General features: G+C 45.9%; 3 protein-coding genes across 3 annotated transcripts; 2 read left to right on the top strand and 1 right to left on the bottom strand.

Moving 5' to 3' along the window:
• The first annotated feature begins 5,505 nt into the window (after positions 1 to 5,505).
• DFJ58DRAFT_776935 (uncharacterized protein) lies at positions 5,506 to 6,801 on the top strand. Its single transcript, XM_041389528.1, has 6 exons — positions 5,506 to 5,560; positions 5,616 to 6,000; positions 6,055 to 6,498; positions 6,558 to 6,639; positions 6,695 to 6,708; positions 6,774 to 6,801. The coding sequence occupies exons 2-3, from the start codon at positions 5,805 to 5,807 to the stop codon at positions 6,402 to 6,404; spliced, it is 546 nt and encodes a 181-aa protein (XP_041246183.1). The 5' UTR covers positions 5,506 to 5,560; positions 5,616 to 5,804; the 3' UTR covers positions 6,405 to 6,498; positions 6,558 to 6,639; positions 6,695 to 6,708; positions 6,774 to 6,801.
• On the top strand, positions 6,410 to 8,310 carry DFJ58DRAFT_871699 (uncharacterized protein; the record flags this gene model as incomplete). Its single annotated transcript, XM_041394324.1, has 17 exons — positions 6,410 to 6,498; positions 6,558 to 6,639; positions 6,695 to 6,708; positions 6,774 to 6,882; positions 6,941 to 6,958; positions 7,011 to 7,036; positions 7,096 to 7,121; positions 7,175 to 7,212; positions 7,271 to 7,295; positions 7,350 to 7,361; positions 7,412 to 7,427; positions 7,474 to 7,617; positions 7,672 to 7,731; positions 7,778 to 7,805; positions 7,849 to 7,906; positions 7,962 to 8,185; positions 8,236 to 8,310. 17 exons carry the CDS (start codon positions 6,410 to 6,412, stop codon positions 8,287 to 8,289), a joined length of 1,023 nt encoding a protein of 340 aa, XP_041246182.1. The 3' UTR covers positions 8,290 to 8,310.
• Positions 8,311 to 9,806: 1,496 nt separating this feature from the next.
• On the bottom strand, positions 9,807 to 10,187 carry DFJ58DRAFT_620978 (uncharacterized protein; the record flags this gene model as incomplete). The annotated part of the gene is made up of 1 exon (XM_041381037.1): positions 9,807 to 10,187. A coding segment is annotated over one exon (381 nt), but the record flags the coding sequence as incomplete, so codon positions are not given.
• Between the last annotated feature and the right edge of the window lie 2,016 nt (positions 10,188 to 12,203).

Raw genomic sequence — 12,203 nt, 5'->3', positions numbered from 1 at the left:
TGGATCAATTGCATGGATCATTGTCTCCGTATTTGTGAGATCGGCGGGACCGGCCAATGACTTTGACTTCTTGGTAAATTATCGTAGTGTGCTATTCAGGATACGGGTGTAGATAGGCATCAGTCTACTCTTATCCTTTCCATTTTTGAGAGTTGGAGTTTCCCGAGTCAAGTACGTACGACTATTTCTTGGTGCGCCCGTATAGTCTGTGTCTGTGGGATCAACTTACCTTGTTACCTTGTTACCTTGTTACCTTGTTCCACAAGGTCAATATCAGCCAATTTTTTTGTCATTTTACGTTGGCAAATGACTGCTAATCCTATGTGATTCTGCTGTCAGTGCATAATGTTCTTCGACTCGTACCACGGCCGTCCACCTTGACCAGTCCTAACCAAGTGATAAGCGTGACAGGACAGAAATATGTTGCAGGTTTGAAACCTGCTCAACAATCTTTTTCCTTTTATCACATCTTGACATTCACTCATGGACATTGGACAGTTCTTCGGAGTTCATCTTAACTCATGAAGGGTCCCTGGCTAAGTTGCCACAACAGAATCGAAATCTGTTTTCTCTTGGATGGTGCAGGTTCGAAACTTGCCGATCGACAGGTTTTTTTTTCTATCGGAAGATTCGCTCATGGATGGTTTTCTCAGGCTCGGAGGTTCAGCTCAACTTCGTCCTGGCCAAAGTGGTTACCACAACAGAATCTATATCTGCCTCTTGGACTGTGCCAGTGCAGGTTCGAAACCTGCCAACGACAAGGGGTTTTTTCTATTGGAACATGCCTTGAAGATTCACTCATGGATGGTTTCGTCAGAAGTTCATCTTAACTGGTCTTAGGCAAGTGGTTACCGCAACAGACTCAAAATCTGTTTCTCTTCAATTATGCAGGTTCGAAGCCTGCTTGATGACGCGTCTTTTTCTATCGGAACACACCTTGACATTGACCCATGGATGGTTTCGTCAGAAGTTCATCTTAACTGGTCTGAGGCAAGTGGTTACCGCAACAGAATCAAAATCTGTTTCCCTTAAATTACGCAGGTTCGAAACCTGCTTGATGGTACGTCTTTTTCTATTAGAACACACCTTGACATTGGCTCATGGATGGTTTCGTCAGAAGTTTATCTTAACTGGTCTTAGGCAAGTGGTTACCGCAACAGACTCAAAATCTGTTTCTCTTCAATTATGCAGGTTCGAAACGTGCTTAATGACATGTCTTTTTCTATCGGAACACACCTTGACTCATGGATGGTTTCCTCAGAGATCCATCTAACCAAATCTATAGTCAAGTTGTTATCACAACAGACTCAAAATCTGTTTTTCTTGGAGTTGGTTCGAAACCTACTGACAACATTTTTGCGGTGTATAGGTCTTCGGAGGTCCATATTAACTTGGTAGGCCCAGTCATTGCGCCGAAACCTCTTTTTCATGGGCTAATCTGTCCATGAAAAGGAATTCACCCCCGTGCCGCGCGATGGCTTCAGCTTTTCCTCAGAAAAATTTCCAGTTATCATCCATATATACATGACTTACGGGCGTTCGAGAAAATGATTCAACGAGTTTGGTAAATGGAGCTGAACATCCTGCGGGCCAGGAACAAGTCTAGATGCAAATTAATGAGTTCCTGGAGTGCGTAGAGGAGTAAGTGGAGATAGGAGTCGCAGCTAACAAAAAGCAACCACCAGGTGGGCTGTTCTGGAACATGAATGCGATCTCGTGGATGCTGACTGTCAAAGCCTAGACAGCTGATAGTTTAAGACTTCCGCGGACAGTGTAGATCCCTTTCTATCATCTGTTTGGGCGTGGATGGGGAGATGGGGTGGTTGTGGTGGTTTGTGAAACCCAGCCATGCCAATCCTCACTCAGAACGGTGACTCGGAGTTGGTGACCTTCGGAAAATGACAAGTATAACTGTTACAGTGAGCGTTGGCCACGATATTCCAAGATTCTATGCACATTGATGATTGATCTAGAGTAGTGTACCCACACAACTGGAGTATTGCAGAAAGTGTGCATCAGGTTGGCGATCGAGCGCTATTAGCACCCTTGGTTTGTTGAAGCCCAGACCTAGCACAACTGTCAAAGGAAAGCATCAACCATGAGGTTTTGAGATACATGCTTTGATCACAATCGCCCTGAAGTAGCATGTCCCCCATGCAACTACAAGAAACGCCGCTAGAGCCTACCGAGTGTCAGGTTGCTGAAGCACAGACAGCTGATAAATGAGAAATCCCGCAAACTCGCAAAGGACATCTCAGCAATCATCTGTCTGAGCAAAGCAGAAGAAGCGACTGTACTTCGTAGATGCTCAGACGGCTCATGATGTGGAAGTCCAGTTCATCATCCATGAGGGCCATAATGCATACAGGTAACATCGACAATCCGCTTCCACTGGACACTGTCTATGTCCCGTGATTGGTTTATCCTTGCAATGCAAGCCACTGGCATCGAAGATAACGAGAGAGGGGTCCATCAGAACAAAGAATATGAGCACCACAGCTAGCAGGCTCCCGAACACAGTATCGGGTGACTGCATGGTGCACGATCTGCAAACATGTTGAAGATTTGAGGACATCGAGCTCGAACATAGGCCGGAAGAAATATTTGAAGTTGAGAGGAGATGCGAATCCCCGTCGAACGTTGTCGCCACCATCGAGATAGTCCCTTGATAGCGAAAGAAGCACACGGCGCCAATTGCACACCTGAGCGCTTCATCTACACAGCACCTAGCGTAAACCGAACACGAGGATAACGCATGGGACGAACCTTAAAAGAATAGTTTGAACCAACACTGGCAAATGGCCGACTTCCTCGGCTCTAATCCAAATGCCCGCTGATTGCTGCTAATTTGAGCGTTAGGTTTGTCGTAAGTGATACTCTAAGACCTTCTGCAAAGTATCCACCTACTCAACAGCGACTTTAGATACCCGCAAGGATCTCTTGTGCATCTCCAAACCACACCCGTATCTCATACAGGTCTCTCGCATACATATTGCACGATCTGCATACTTGAGGCCTCCAGCGCCGACCATGTCTTCCCAGACCGGTAAGAAGCAAGAGACGTCAGCAATCATACCCTGCAGGACAATGCAAGGCCATACTGCACAGGTACACGGTGTTGTGCACTTGCCTGACGGACGCCGCATCATCACATGTTCAATGGACGGCTCACTTCGACTATGGGACCTGGAGGGCAGTGCACAGATTGGCGAGGACTGGCGAGATGAGGGGGATGGGGAAGCAGGGTTGCGCAGAATGGCATTGTCTCCAAACAGTAAGACACTTGCCAGCGGAAGTGACGATGGGAAAGTGAAGCTGTGGAACGTCGAGACGGGAAAGGTCATTGCAAAATGGACAGGACACACTGAGCGTGTGTTGTCAGTGTGCTGGAGTGTGGATGGTAATAGAGTAGGGAGCGGATCCTGGGACGGGACGGCAAGAGTCTGGAATGTCAAGAGCGGTGAAACAATCCTGGAAATCAAGACTGGGCACAAGCATGTGTGGTCGATAATTTACTCGCCCGACAGCCCCGACCAAACTAAAATTGCGACGGGAGGATACAATGAGTTCGGAGTAAAAATCTGGGATGCAAAGACGGGCGAGCTGATCACCACACTCAAACACGATCGAATAGTTTTCAGTTTGGCCTGGACGTCTGATGGGAAGAAGCTTATCTCTGGATCATATGGTCCGATTAGGATATTCGACACAGCCACTTGGGACCAGCTTGCCATTCTCAATGGTCATCAAAGTTATGTCCGGGCCTTCTCCTTGTCTCGCAACAACCGCCTGCTTGCAAGTGTATCAGATGACAAAACGGCACGTTTATGGGATCTCGACACAAACCTCCCAGTCGAACCACCCCTCCAGCACAAAGATAAGGTGTACAGCGCAGCCTTTTCTGCAGATGGACAAGTGCTAGTCACTGGTTGCGGCGACAATAAATTGTGCGCGTATGGGACACTCATCTCGCTCTCAAAAAAGCTGGCCTTGAAGACTTCCAACACTCATCTGATGTAAGTCTCATGCTTCTTCAGTAAAAACTATACTAATTTACCACTGGCAGGTCTCAGTTCGAAAGTCATTAAAGGACGTATGTGTCAAGCTTCTTTATATTTTCAACCGTTCTAAGCTCGTCATTCTAGAGCGGTGCCACCCGGCGTCCGTGGCACTACTGCAGCAGGTGCAACACCTGCCCAGTCACCACCCATTTCATGGTGGGCTCATGTCGTTCTTTTTCTCTGCTGTGCATCTCCTCGACAGGCGACACAAACACAGCAACAGCAGCAAAGTCAAGCGCATGGTCAGGTCCAGGTTCAGGCGTCATCATTACAAACTCAGCCTGCCGCTGCCTCGATATCCACGACACCTGCCCCTCCTACTAGTACTACCCCACCAAATCCAGCAACTGTGCAGTCACGTCCTCTTCCATTACGGGCTCGCTTCGTTCTTTTTCTCTGTTGTGTTTCCACCACTGCGCTGATGGTCATCAATAATGTAGGATGTGGACAACGATTTTACCTTTGCGTCCAGTTCTTTGGTACTCTTATCTCTTTCTCTATCTTTCGTTCCTCCATCATTATTGCTTCCTCGTCATGAGACTCGCGTAGTGCATCAGACTCGATAATGCTAACTGTTGCAAGAGGAATGATCCGAGATACTCCACTGAGGTGAAAGCGAACGAGAGGTTTGCAGAATTCACATTCAGACGTGCAAATGACATGTCTCAGTTTCAATATTACGTTGATTGAAGGGTCTGGTTGACCAGTTATCTAAGTCCTGCATTTATGGTCAGTCAGGCAATGCTGCAAACAAGCTACCTTCGATCTCGACAGTTAAATATATGTACAAGCAATCCCTTCCGGACGCCACGGCTCCAAGATAGACTCGAAGATTGCATTATCATAATTGCGAAGGGACAAGAAAAAGAACAACATATTTCGCCTGCTACAACTGTTAATCGTCTTCATTCATGGACTGTTGAATGATGCGAGGGATTGTATTGACATCCCTCAAAGCTTGTCGATGCTCAGGTACGATACGGATTTCAATAGGATATAAATATCATAAGAGGTGAGGATGCGGCGATCACGGATACGCTGGTAACATCAATGATGCGTGCTGTCAACTGTTACATGGAAACCGGGATTGATATCGATGGAACGGCCTTGGGCTTGAGCGCTGAGCGCTAAGCTTCGGAAAGATTCACGACGCCGTATTCATTGACGGCTCGTCTCCACTCGTCTCGATCGGGAAAGGAGAAGGACCATCAGGTAGCTGGAATCTAGATTGTCCCTATCGTCATTTTCTTCTTCCGAAAGAGAAGCTTTCTGCAATACTATCCTATCATAGTGGGGAAGTGAGCGGTCAACCATCGAAATGCCCACCATCCAGTCTGCATATGCCGCACCTGCCAGTGCTCTACTTTGCTTTTTACCACCACAGCGTTGCTTCATCGGGCCATTCCAGTGGTTGGCCCTTGATACGAAGACATTGGTTCACCATTAGCAGCTTCCCATGGACATCACATAGAATTGGGCGTTTGCAGCTCTAGCTATCTGTGAGAACAGTGCATTCCGGATTTCTTAATGACGTTTTTATACTCACTGTGTTAGGTTCCCTTCACTTCCATGACAAGTCTTTATTTGTCGTTGTTTTGAATCTGCAGTTCACGCGACATTATGCTCCGCACGGTAACAGCGGAAATGGATGACATGCATCATGATTGATCGATGATCGAGGACTCCGGATTGATGAAAACTCCATTGAAAATTTGAAAGTGTGTTATCCTGTTCTTTCTTACTATGGGGGTTGCGGCAGTCAGACCGGTCTACCTCTCGTCATCACGCTGCAATTCCGCAACGTGGAATCTTGTCCCGGCCCTTTCAAGACGTCCTTCTCGTCCACATCCCTGTTCAAGGCAACTTAAACCGCTGTGTCCATCATTTGTGCTGCATTGCGAATATAATCTCGTCTGGCCAATTCAGTCATCAAGCAAAGGTTTGCGCCGCGGACCTTGCCGAGCGTCTCAAATGTGCTGATTTTAATCTCAAGGAAACCGGCCACCGAGTCGCTATCTGCGTGGCAGTGCCAGTTCTGCCCTGCCACATGACAGCATGGTGGAGTTCTGCCTACAACACTATCTGTCCTGTGTTCAGTCAAGGTTCAATTCGATCTATTTTGATGGCCTGACGCTAATAGTACGTTTGGTGCTAGTACCAATATATACACTCCTGCCAGTATGTAACACTGTTTCATTCTCATCACAGAAGATATACTCCCACCATCAGTACCAAAACCAGTCATTCATCACAGCAAAAATGCTAACCTTATTCATTGTCCCGGGCTGTGGGGTATATAGCATGGTGGAATTACTATCTTGGTGGAATTGGCCTAGTCAATAATACCGATGGCATCCTCGACGCAAGACCTCATCCCAAATATTCAACTCGGGAATACCTTTGGGGCACTGTTTATTGGGGTTGTCCTCGCAGCAGTGTAAGTAAACTGTTCATCACTATTCAGTAATAAGTTGAATGTTCCCTCTCACGAAACAGTCTCTTTGGTGTCACCATCGTTCAAGTTTTCATCTACTTTCAGACGCATAGTGGTACAGGAATAACGTTCTACAAACTGGTCGTACGTCTATGCTGCCTCCTTGTCAGTTCTGTTGTTGACTCGGAAGCTATTTTAGGTGGGATGTCTTCTGTAGGTATCTCTTCGAGTCGCAATTATCGAGCACGTCGAGATTACACCATACCCTGAACTTTTAGGATACTCGACGCTCTGCATCTGGCCCTGATTATCTATTACGTCTATTTCTATTTAGTGATCAACTACGCCAATGTTATTGCGCTCACAGAAGTTGTATGGAGTTCCAAAGTAAGTCGCTACTTCCTCCATGAGCCTCTACTATCTGAATATTGATGTGTTTGTGCAGCTTCAGCCGGTAGTCGCCGTAAGTTATATTTCCTAAGCCCTACGATTCGCCTCAGACATACACTCCACAGGTTCTCAGCATCTTTGTGGAACATCTGTAAGTTCGGTGTACCGTGTTATATGCAACATTCACTTGACGCTTTCCTGATTGCATAGTCTATACGTTCATCGCATATGGACAGGTATTTCTCCCCATCAACAGATTTATCATGACTCATGCGGTGAACCTAGTTAGCAAGGGCCGATCGAAAGTTCTGCCAATCACAGTGGTGGGTTTGCTATCGATGTTCATATTCAAGCCTTATGTTTTATTCTATTGATCCGCTACTAGGGCGGCGTCGTCGTCGTAACTTTAGGTAAGTCCTGTCACCTGGTAATGCTCTTCGCACGATCTCTGAGGGTCCTTTCAGGTTTTGCCATTGGTGAGAGTTCATGGGTACTCTGATTGGTTTATCATTTTAACATGATAAAGCCGTTGTTTGGCGCATGTAAGTGAGACACCGAACTGCCCAACTGAGTGCTAATAGCGTGTAGATATCAGGAAGTCCATGTAATCAGCGATTGGGTCAAAACCGAGCTGGTATTATACCTGTATTTTGGCACTGTTGCCTTTGCCGATATCCTTATTGCATCATCGCTATGTTATATCCTTGCTACGTCCCGTACCGGGTTCTCGAGGTAAGTTGCAGTCCATTCACCGCCAGGTCTGAAGTACTAACATACAGTACTTAGAATGGATCTATTCATAACAAAGCTCACGGTTTATATCGTCAATACAGGCTTCTTGACGAGGTATTCCTCATTCCAACCTACTCATACCTTGTCTCATTTCGTGCAGTATGTGTTCAATAGCAGTTATCATTACAGTGAGCTCGCACCTCTAGCCATTTTCTCTCTGACCGTCTACAGTGCGCAGCGATGCCGAATAACTACATATTCCAAGCTCTCGAGTTTATACTGATTAAATGTATAGCCAAAAAATTTCTCGACGAGGTTCATACTGACTCGTAGTATCATTTTAGTATATGTCAACTCGTACCTCGCACTACTGAACGCGCGACACTACGGGCAGCCCCACGCGGACACAACGCATTCTTCTGACTACCATATGCGCCATGACGTCTATCGCCCGAGGTTGGACGTTGGAGCATCGCAGGACGAGGAACTCCAGGCATCCCAGAAGAGCATGTTTAAACATCCAGACGATGAAGTGTCGCATATCACTCGACCTGTTCAAGTTGTCATGGTCAGTAATTGCGCTACTGTCGACGGAATAGCACTGACGACTTGCTTTAGCCGCAGCGGCCGGTTGAGGTGGCGATGGAAATGAATTCTCTCTCCTCAACGTGATGGATCAATTGCGTGGATCATTGTCTCCATATCTCGCGAGATCAGTGGGACAAACCATTGACTTTAACTTCTTGGTAAATTATCACAGGGTGCTCCTCGGCATACGGATGTGGAGAGGCATCAGTGCTTCTCCCATCCTTTCCGCTTTTCACAGTTGGAGTTTCTCGAGTCAAGTACGTACAACTATTTCTTGATGCGCCCATAGTCAGCGCTGGGACCAACTTTACTAAGTAGGCTAGTGGCTATTACCTTGTACTTATTAGTATTACCTTGTACCTACAAGGTCTGGCATTATCACCCCATAATTGTGGCTGTACGATCCCCACTTTATGACCCCCGTGAGAGTTTATTTACATTAACGCTAGTACTGCGATGTGGGTGTACGACACAGTACTGTTACAATTGCAAGGTAACAAGCACAAATGTTCGTTATTCAACTCTGAATGAATCTGCAATCATCATATTATGGTTCCCTGCTTCTTTGAATACCACCACTGGTCCGTTGTCTGGTCAAGCTTCACAATCTGTTCGTCTTCAATACAAAGATATTCACTTGGGTGAATCATTAGCAGCTTCTCGTCAAATCACGTAGAAGACATATATTCTCCCGACCATGTCCTCGAGAGAGTGCAACATATACATTGAACCACGAAAGTCTGCCACTTGGCAGCATCGTGATAACATGTGCTGGAATGCATGTTTGCAAAGGGTTCGCCATGGTTGTCAGGGTAGGTGGTTTGATGGTCACTGAACAGGTGTTTCAGATATCAACCAATGGGTCAAGTGAGTTAATGCTTACCTTCATTCCAGGAGTTGATGAATGATGGATTGAGCATTTAATTGTGATACAATGCAAGGGGATTGGGGTGTTTGTGAAAAATTCCCCATGTGTCATCCAGGAGGTTGGCCATGATGGTGATATGATTCAATGGGCGAAACTGGTAGATGTTGGGACTCAGGCTTCAGGAGTGAGGTACATGTATTCAGGACAAGTTTGTTTCTGTAGTAGGCCAACTGATTTGCAGAAAAACAGCACTTGCAAGTTGCAAGGAGGATGGGCAAGGAGATGGGAGGGTGAGAAAAAGATAAGAAGCTGCATGACTCAGCGTGAGAGTTGGCCCTTGGGAATCAGGAATCAGGATGATCAAGTTTGATTCAAGTCAACATGTATTTGACCGCATTGAACAGTTTGAAACCTATGAGAAACACAAGGCTTGTACACTGTATAATTCATGTAGAGATAGAAAGACATATTCAACAGCGTGATCTAGCAACTAATGGCTTTTTCCGCAGTGCAGTTGGGTGCATGGGAGAGGCATTATGTTGGTGTAAACTTGGAAATCACATGAGCTTCAGATTGTGAATGGGAAAATGAAACAGATTACTCACACACGAGTAGATCTGTGAAGTGGTGTTGCATCCGGCAGACATGGGGCTGCCTCGGCCATCCAGTGTTCATTGGAGATTGGAGGGTGATGTGTGATGTAATTATCAGGCTTGCTGAAATCCAGCGAGCATGTAGATGGCGCAGCCAAGGTGGCTTGAAGACCACAAAGCAATGAATGAAGATGCCCATAGTCAGGGTCTTCTGAGAATGCAAGAGAGCGTGTGTAGATGAGAACACTTGCAAATTCAACAGAAATTCCATTGCATAAGACTTCAATGGTGGTGTTGACCTTGTGCTCAAGTATACAAGAGCTGGAGAGTTTCTCATGGTCACTAGTTAACCATGGAAGGGAGCTGCATAACAGATAGATCAACATGTATGTAAGCGATTCAAGGTCGTCACAATGACCCAGGTCAACTCCTAAGTGGTTGTTGATTGAAGTGAAGGCAGGAGTGCCAGTGAGACATTGATTCTGACAAAATGGAACATGAACTCTGGTTGCAGTGTCTCGCGATGAGAGGCAGGAACTGGACGGAGAAAGGAGCTAGTAGATATATTATCTCAGTCTCGAAGAGAAGGACTCTACAGTTTTTGGGTAAGTACCTAATAGATATATTCTAAAGTACTTGTTAGCTTATAGGATGTAAATGAATAATTCTGGTACTCACATCTCAGTCTCGAAGAGAAGGACTGAGATGTTTCTATGGGGGTGCACATTAATTTATCAGACAGGTAGAATAGGGTAAGGATATAATTGTGAAACCAAAAACATCGGCGAGGCTCAGCCGATGTCACCTGCACTTGTACCTAGTCCCTCACCTCCTTGTTCCTTCAGACAACTCGGACTCCAACACTCCCCCTCGAGCTGCAGTCTTCTAAGCTCATCAACAAATGAAGTTTCTGGATGCGTGGATGGGGTAAGGCCTTGGTGAAGGTGTTGGTGACATTATCCTCACTAGGACAATAGATCGAGGTGAATATGCCATTTTTCACGTGCGTGTGCACAAAGTGGTATCTGAGGTCAATATGTTTAGTGTGCAACTAGAACTTGCCATTCGAGGCTAATGTGATTGCTGTTTGGTAATCACAGTAGATGGGTGTGGGAACATATTTGACATCATACAGCTCTTCCAGGAGGAGCTGTAGGTAAAGCACCTCATAAGCTACTGTGGTGAGTGCAATGTATTTGGCCTCTGCCATGGATAAGACTATGAGGGACTGCTTTCTGGAGCTCCAGGCTACAGGTCTGCTATTCAGCATGTCGATGTACCCCAACATCAAGTGTTGGTGTGCCTGCAAGGCCCAATCAGCATCAATGTACGCTTCTAGTCCCGCCTCTGTGCCTCCCAAGGTCAGTCCAAATCCACTTGTGCTCTTGAGATACCTTAAGACCCGTTTTACAGATTCCCAGTGCTCTCTCCCAGGGTTATGCATAACTGGGAGAGGGTGGTGAATGGTGAAGGTGATGTCCGAGCATGTACTTGTGCCTGCATACATCAGAGAGCCAATGCCTCTCTGGTATGGTACATCTTGCATGGTGGGAGATTGGGTGTCAGAGAGCATGGTACCAACTTCCATTGGAGTCTGGACGGTTTTGGCATTGGTAAGGTGGAATCGCTCGAGGAAGGTATTGATGTAGGCTCTCTGGGACAAGGTAATAGTGTGTGCAGCACAGTCTTGCTCGACTTTTAGTCCCAGAAGCCAGGTAAGCTCACCAAGATCTGATATCTCAAAGTACTGGCTAAGTTTGTCCTTGAAGCAGCTGATATGGCAAAGGTGCTTGGAGGTGACAGCCATGTCATTGACTGAACACAGTGATAATGGTATGTTCATCCTCCTGGCACTTATAGTAGACAGCCTGATCGACCTTTGAGCGGTTGAATCCCATCTTCAGAAACACGCCAGCTAACTCCTCCAACCACTCAAAACCCACCTACTTCAAACCCGGTAAGCTTCTCAGCACTAGCAGATCCCCTTGAAGAGGAAGACAATGACATATGCCTGTCAAGTGCCAATGTATCAACAGAAGACAAGTCAGTCAAAGAAAGTGATTGACTTATTTTAATCCATCCCACCCACCCATATTTTATGGACATGCATCATATAGTATTTATGCTTCCATGAACTTAGAGAGATATGACTACTAAAGAAAAAGATCTGTGAGCATGGACCTTATCAGAAGATAAGCTTGCATGATCATGGAGCCAATATATATATATATTCAAGGTACTTGACAGCTTCTTCCTGACCCACATTTGGTACCCATATCCCATTTCATGATTTTATTTATTCACCACTATTATGCATGATTGAGCACACAACTGGGGACAGTTGTGATTTCACTGCCCCGCAGATGTCCTACATTATTTGGGAATCATGCATGGACATGATTACTAGGTATCCCCCTAAAAGACAAAGTCTGTTAGCTTAGTCCTCAGACTAGTCAACCCATACCTTGGTATCAAACCTTGGTCCAATAGTTTCAGTTTTCCCTCAGTGTTTCATGAATCTACTGTGTTTTGAAGAA

Source organism: Suillus subalutaceus (genome assembly GCF_016647625.1).
Source record: "Suillus subalutaceus strain FC151 chromosome Unknown DFJ58scaffold_28, whole genome shotgun sequence".
Taxonomy (NCBI): Eukaryota; Fungi; Basidiomycota; class Agaricomycetes; order Boletales; family Suillaceae; genus Suillus; species Suillus subalutaceus.
This window is presented reverse-complemented; position numbering and strand designations above follow the sequence as displayed.

Bases quoted from the DNA above. Each gene is read 5' to 3' on its own strand.
- DFJ58DRAFT_776935 (XM_041389528.1), top strand. From the start codon at position 5,805: ATGGGGGTTGCGGCAGTCAGACCGGTCTACCTCTCGTCATCACGCTGC. The intron at 6,001-6,054 runs GTTTGCGCCGCG...TTTAATCTCAAG, and splicing joins AATTCAGTCATCAAGCAAAG to GAAACCGGCCACCGAGTCGC.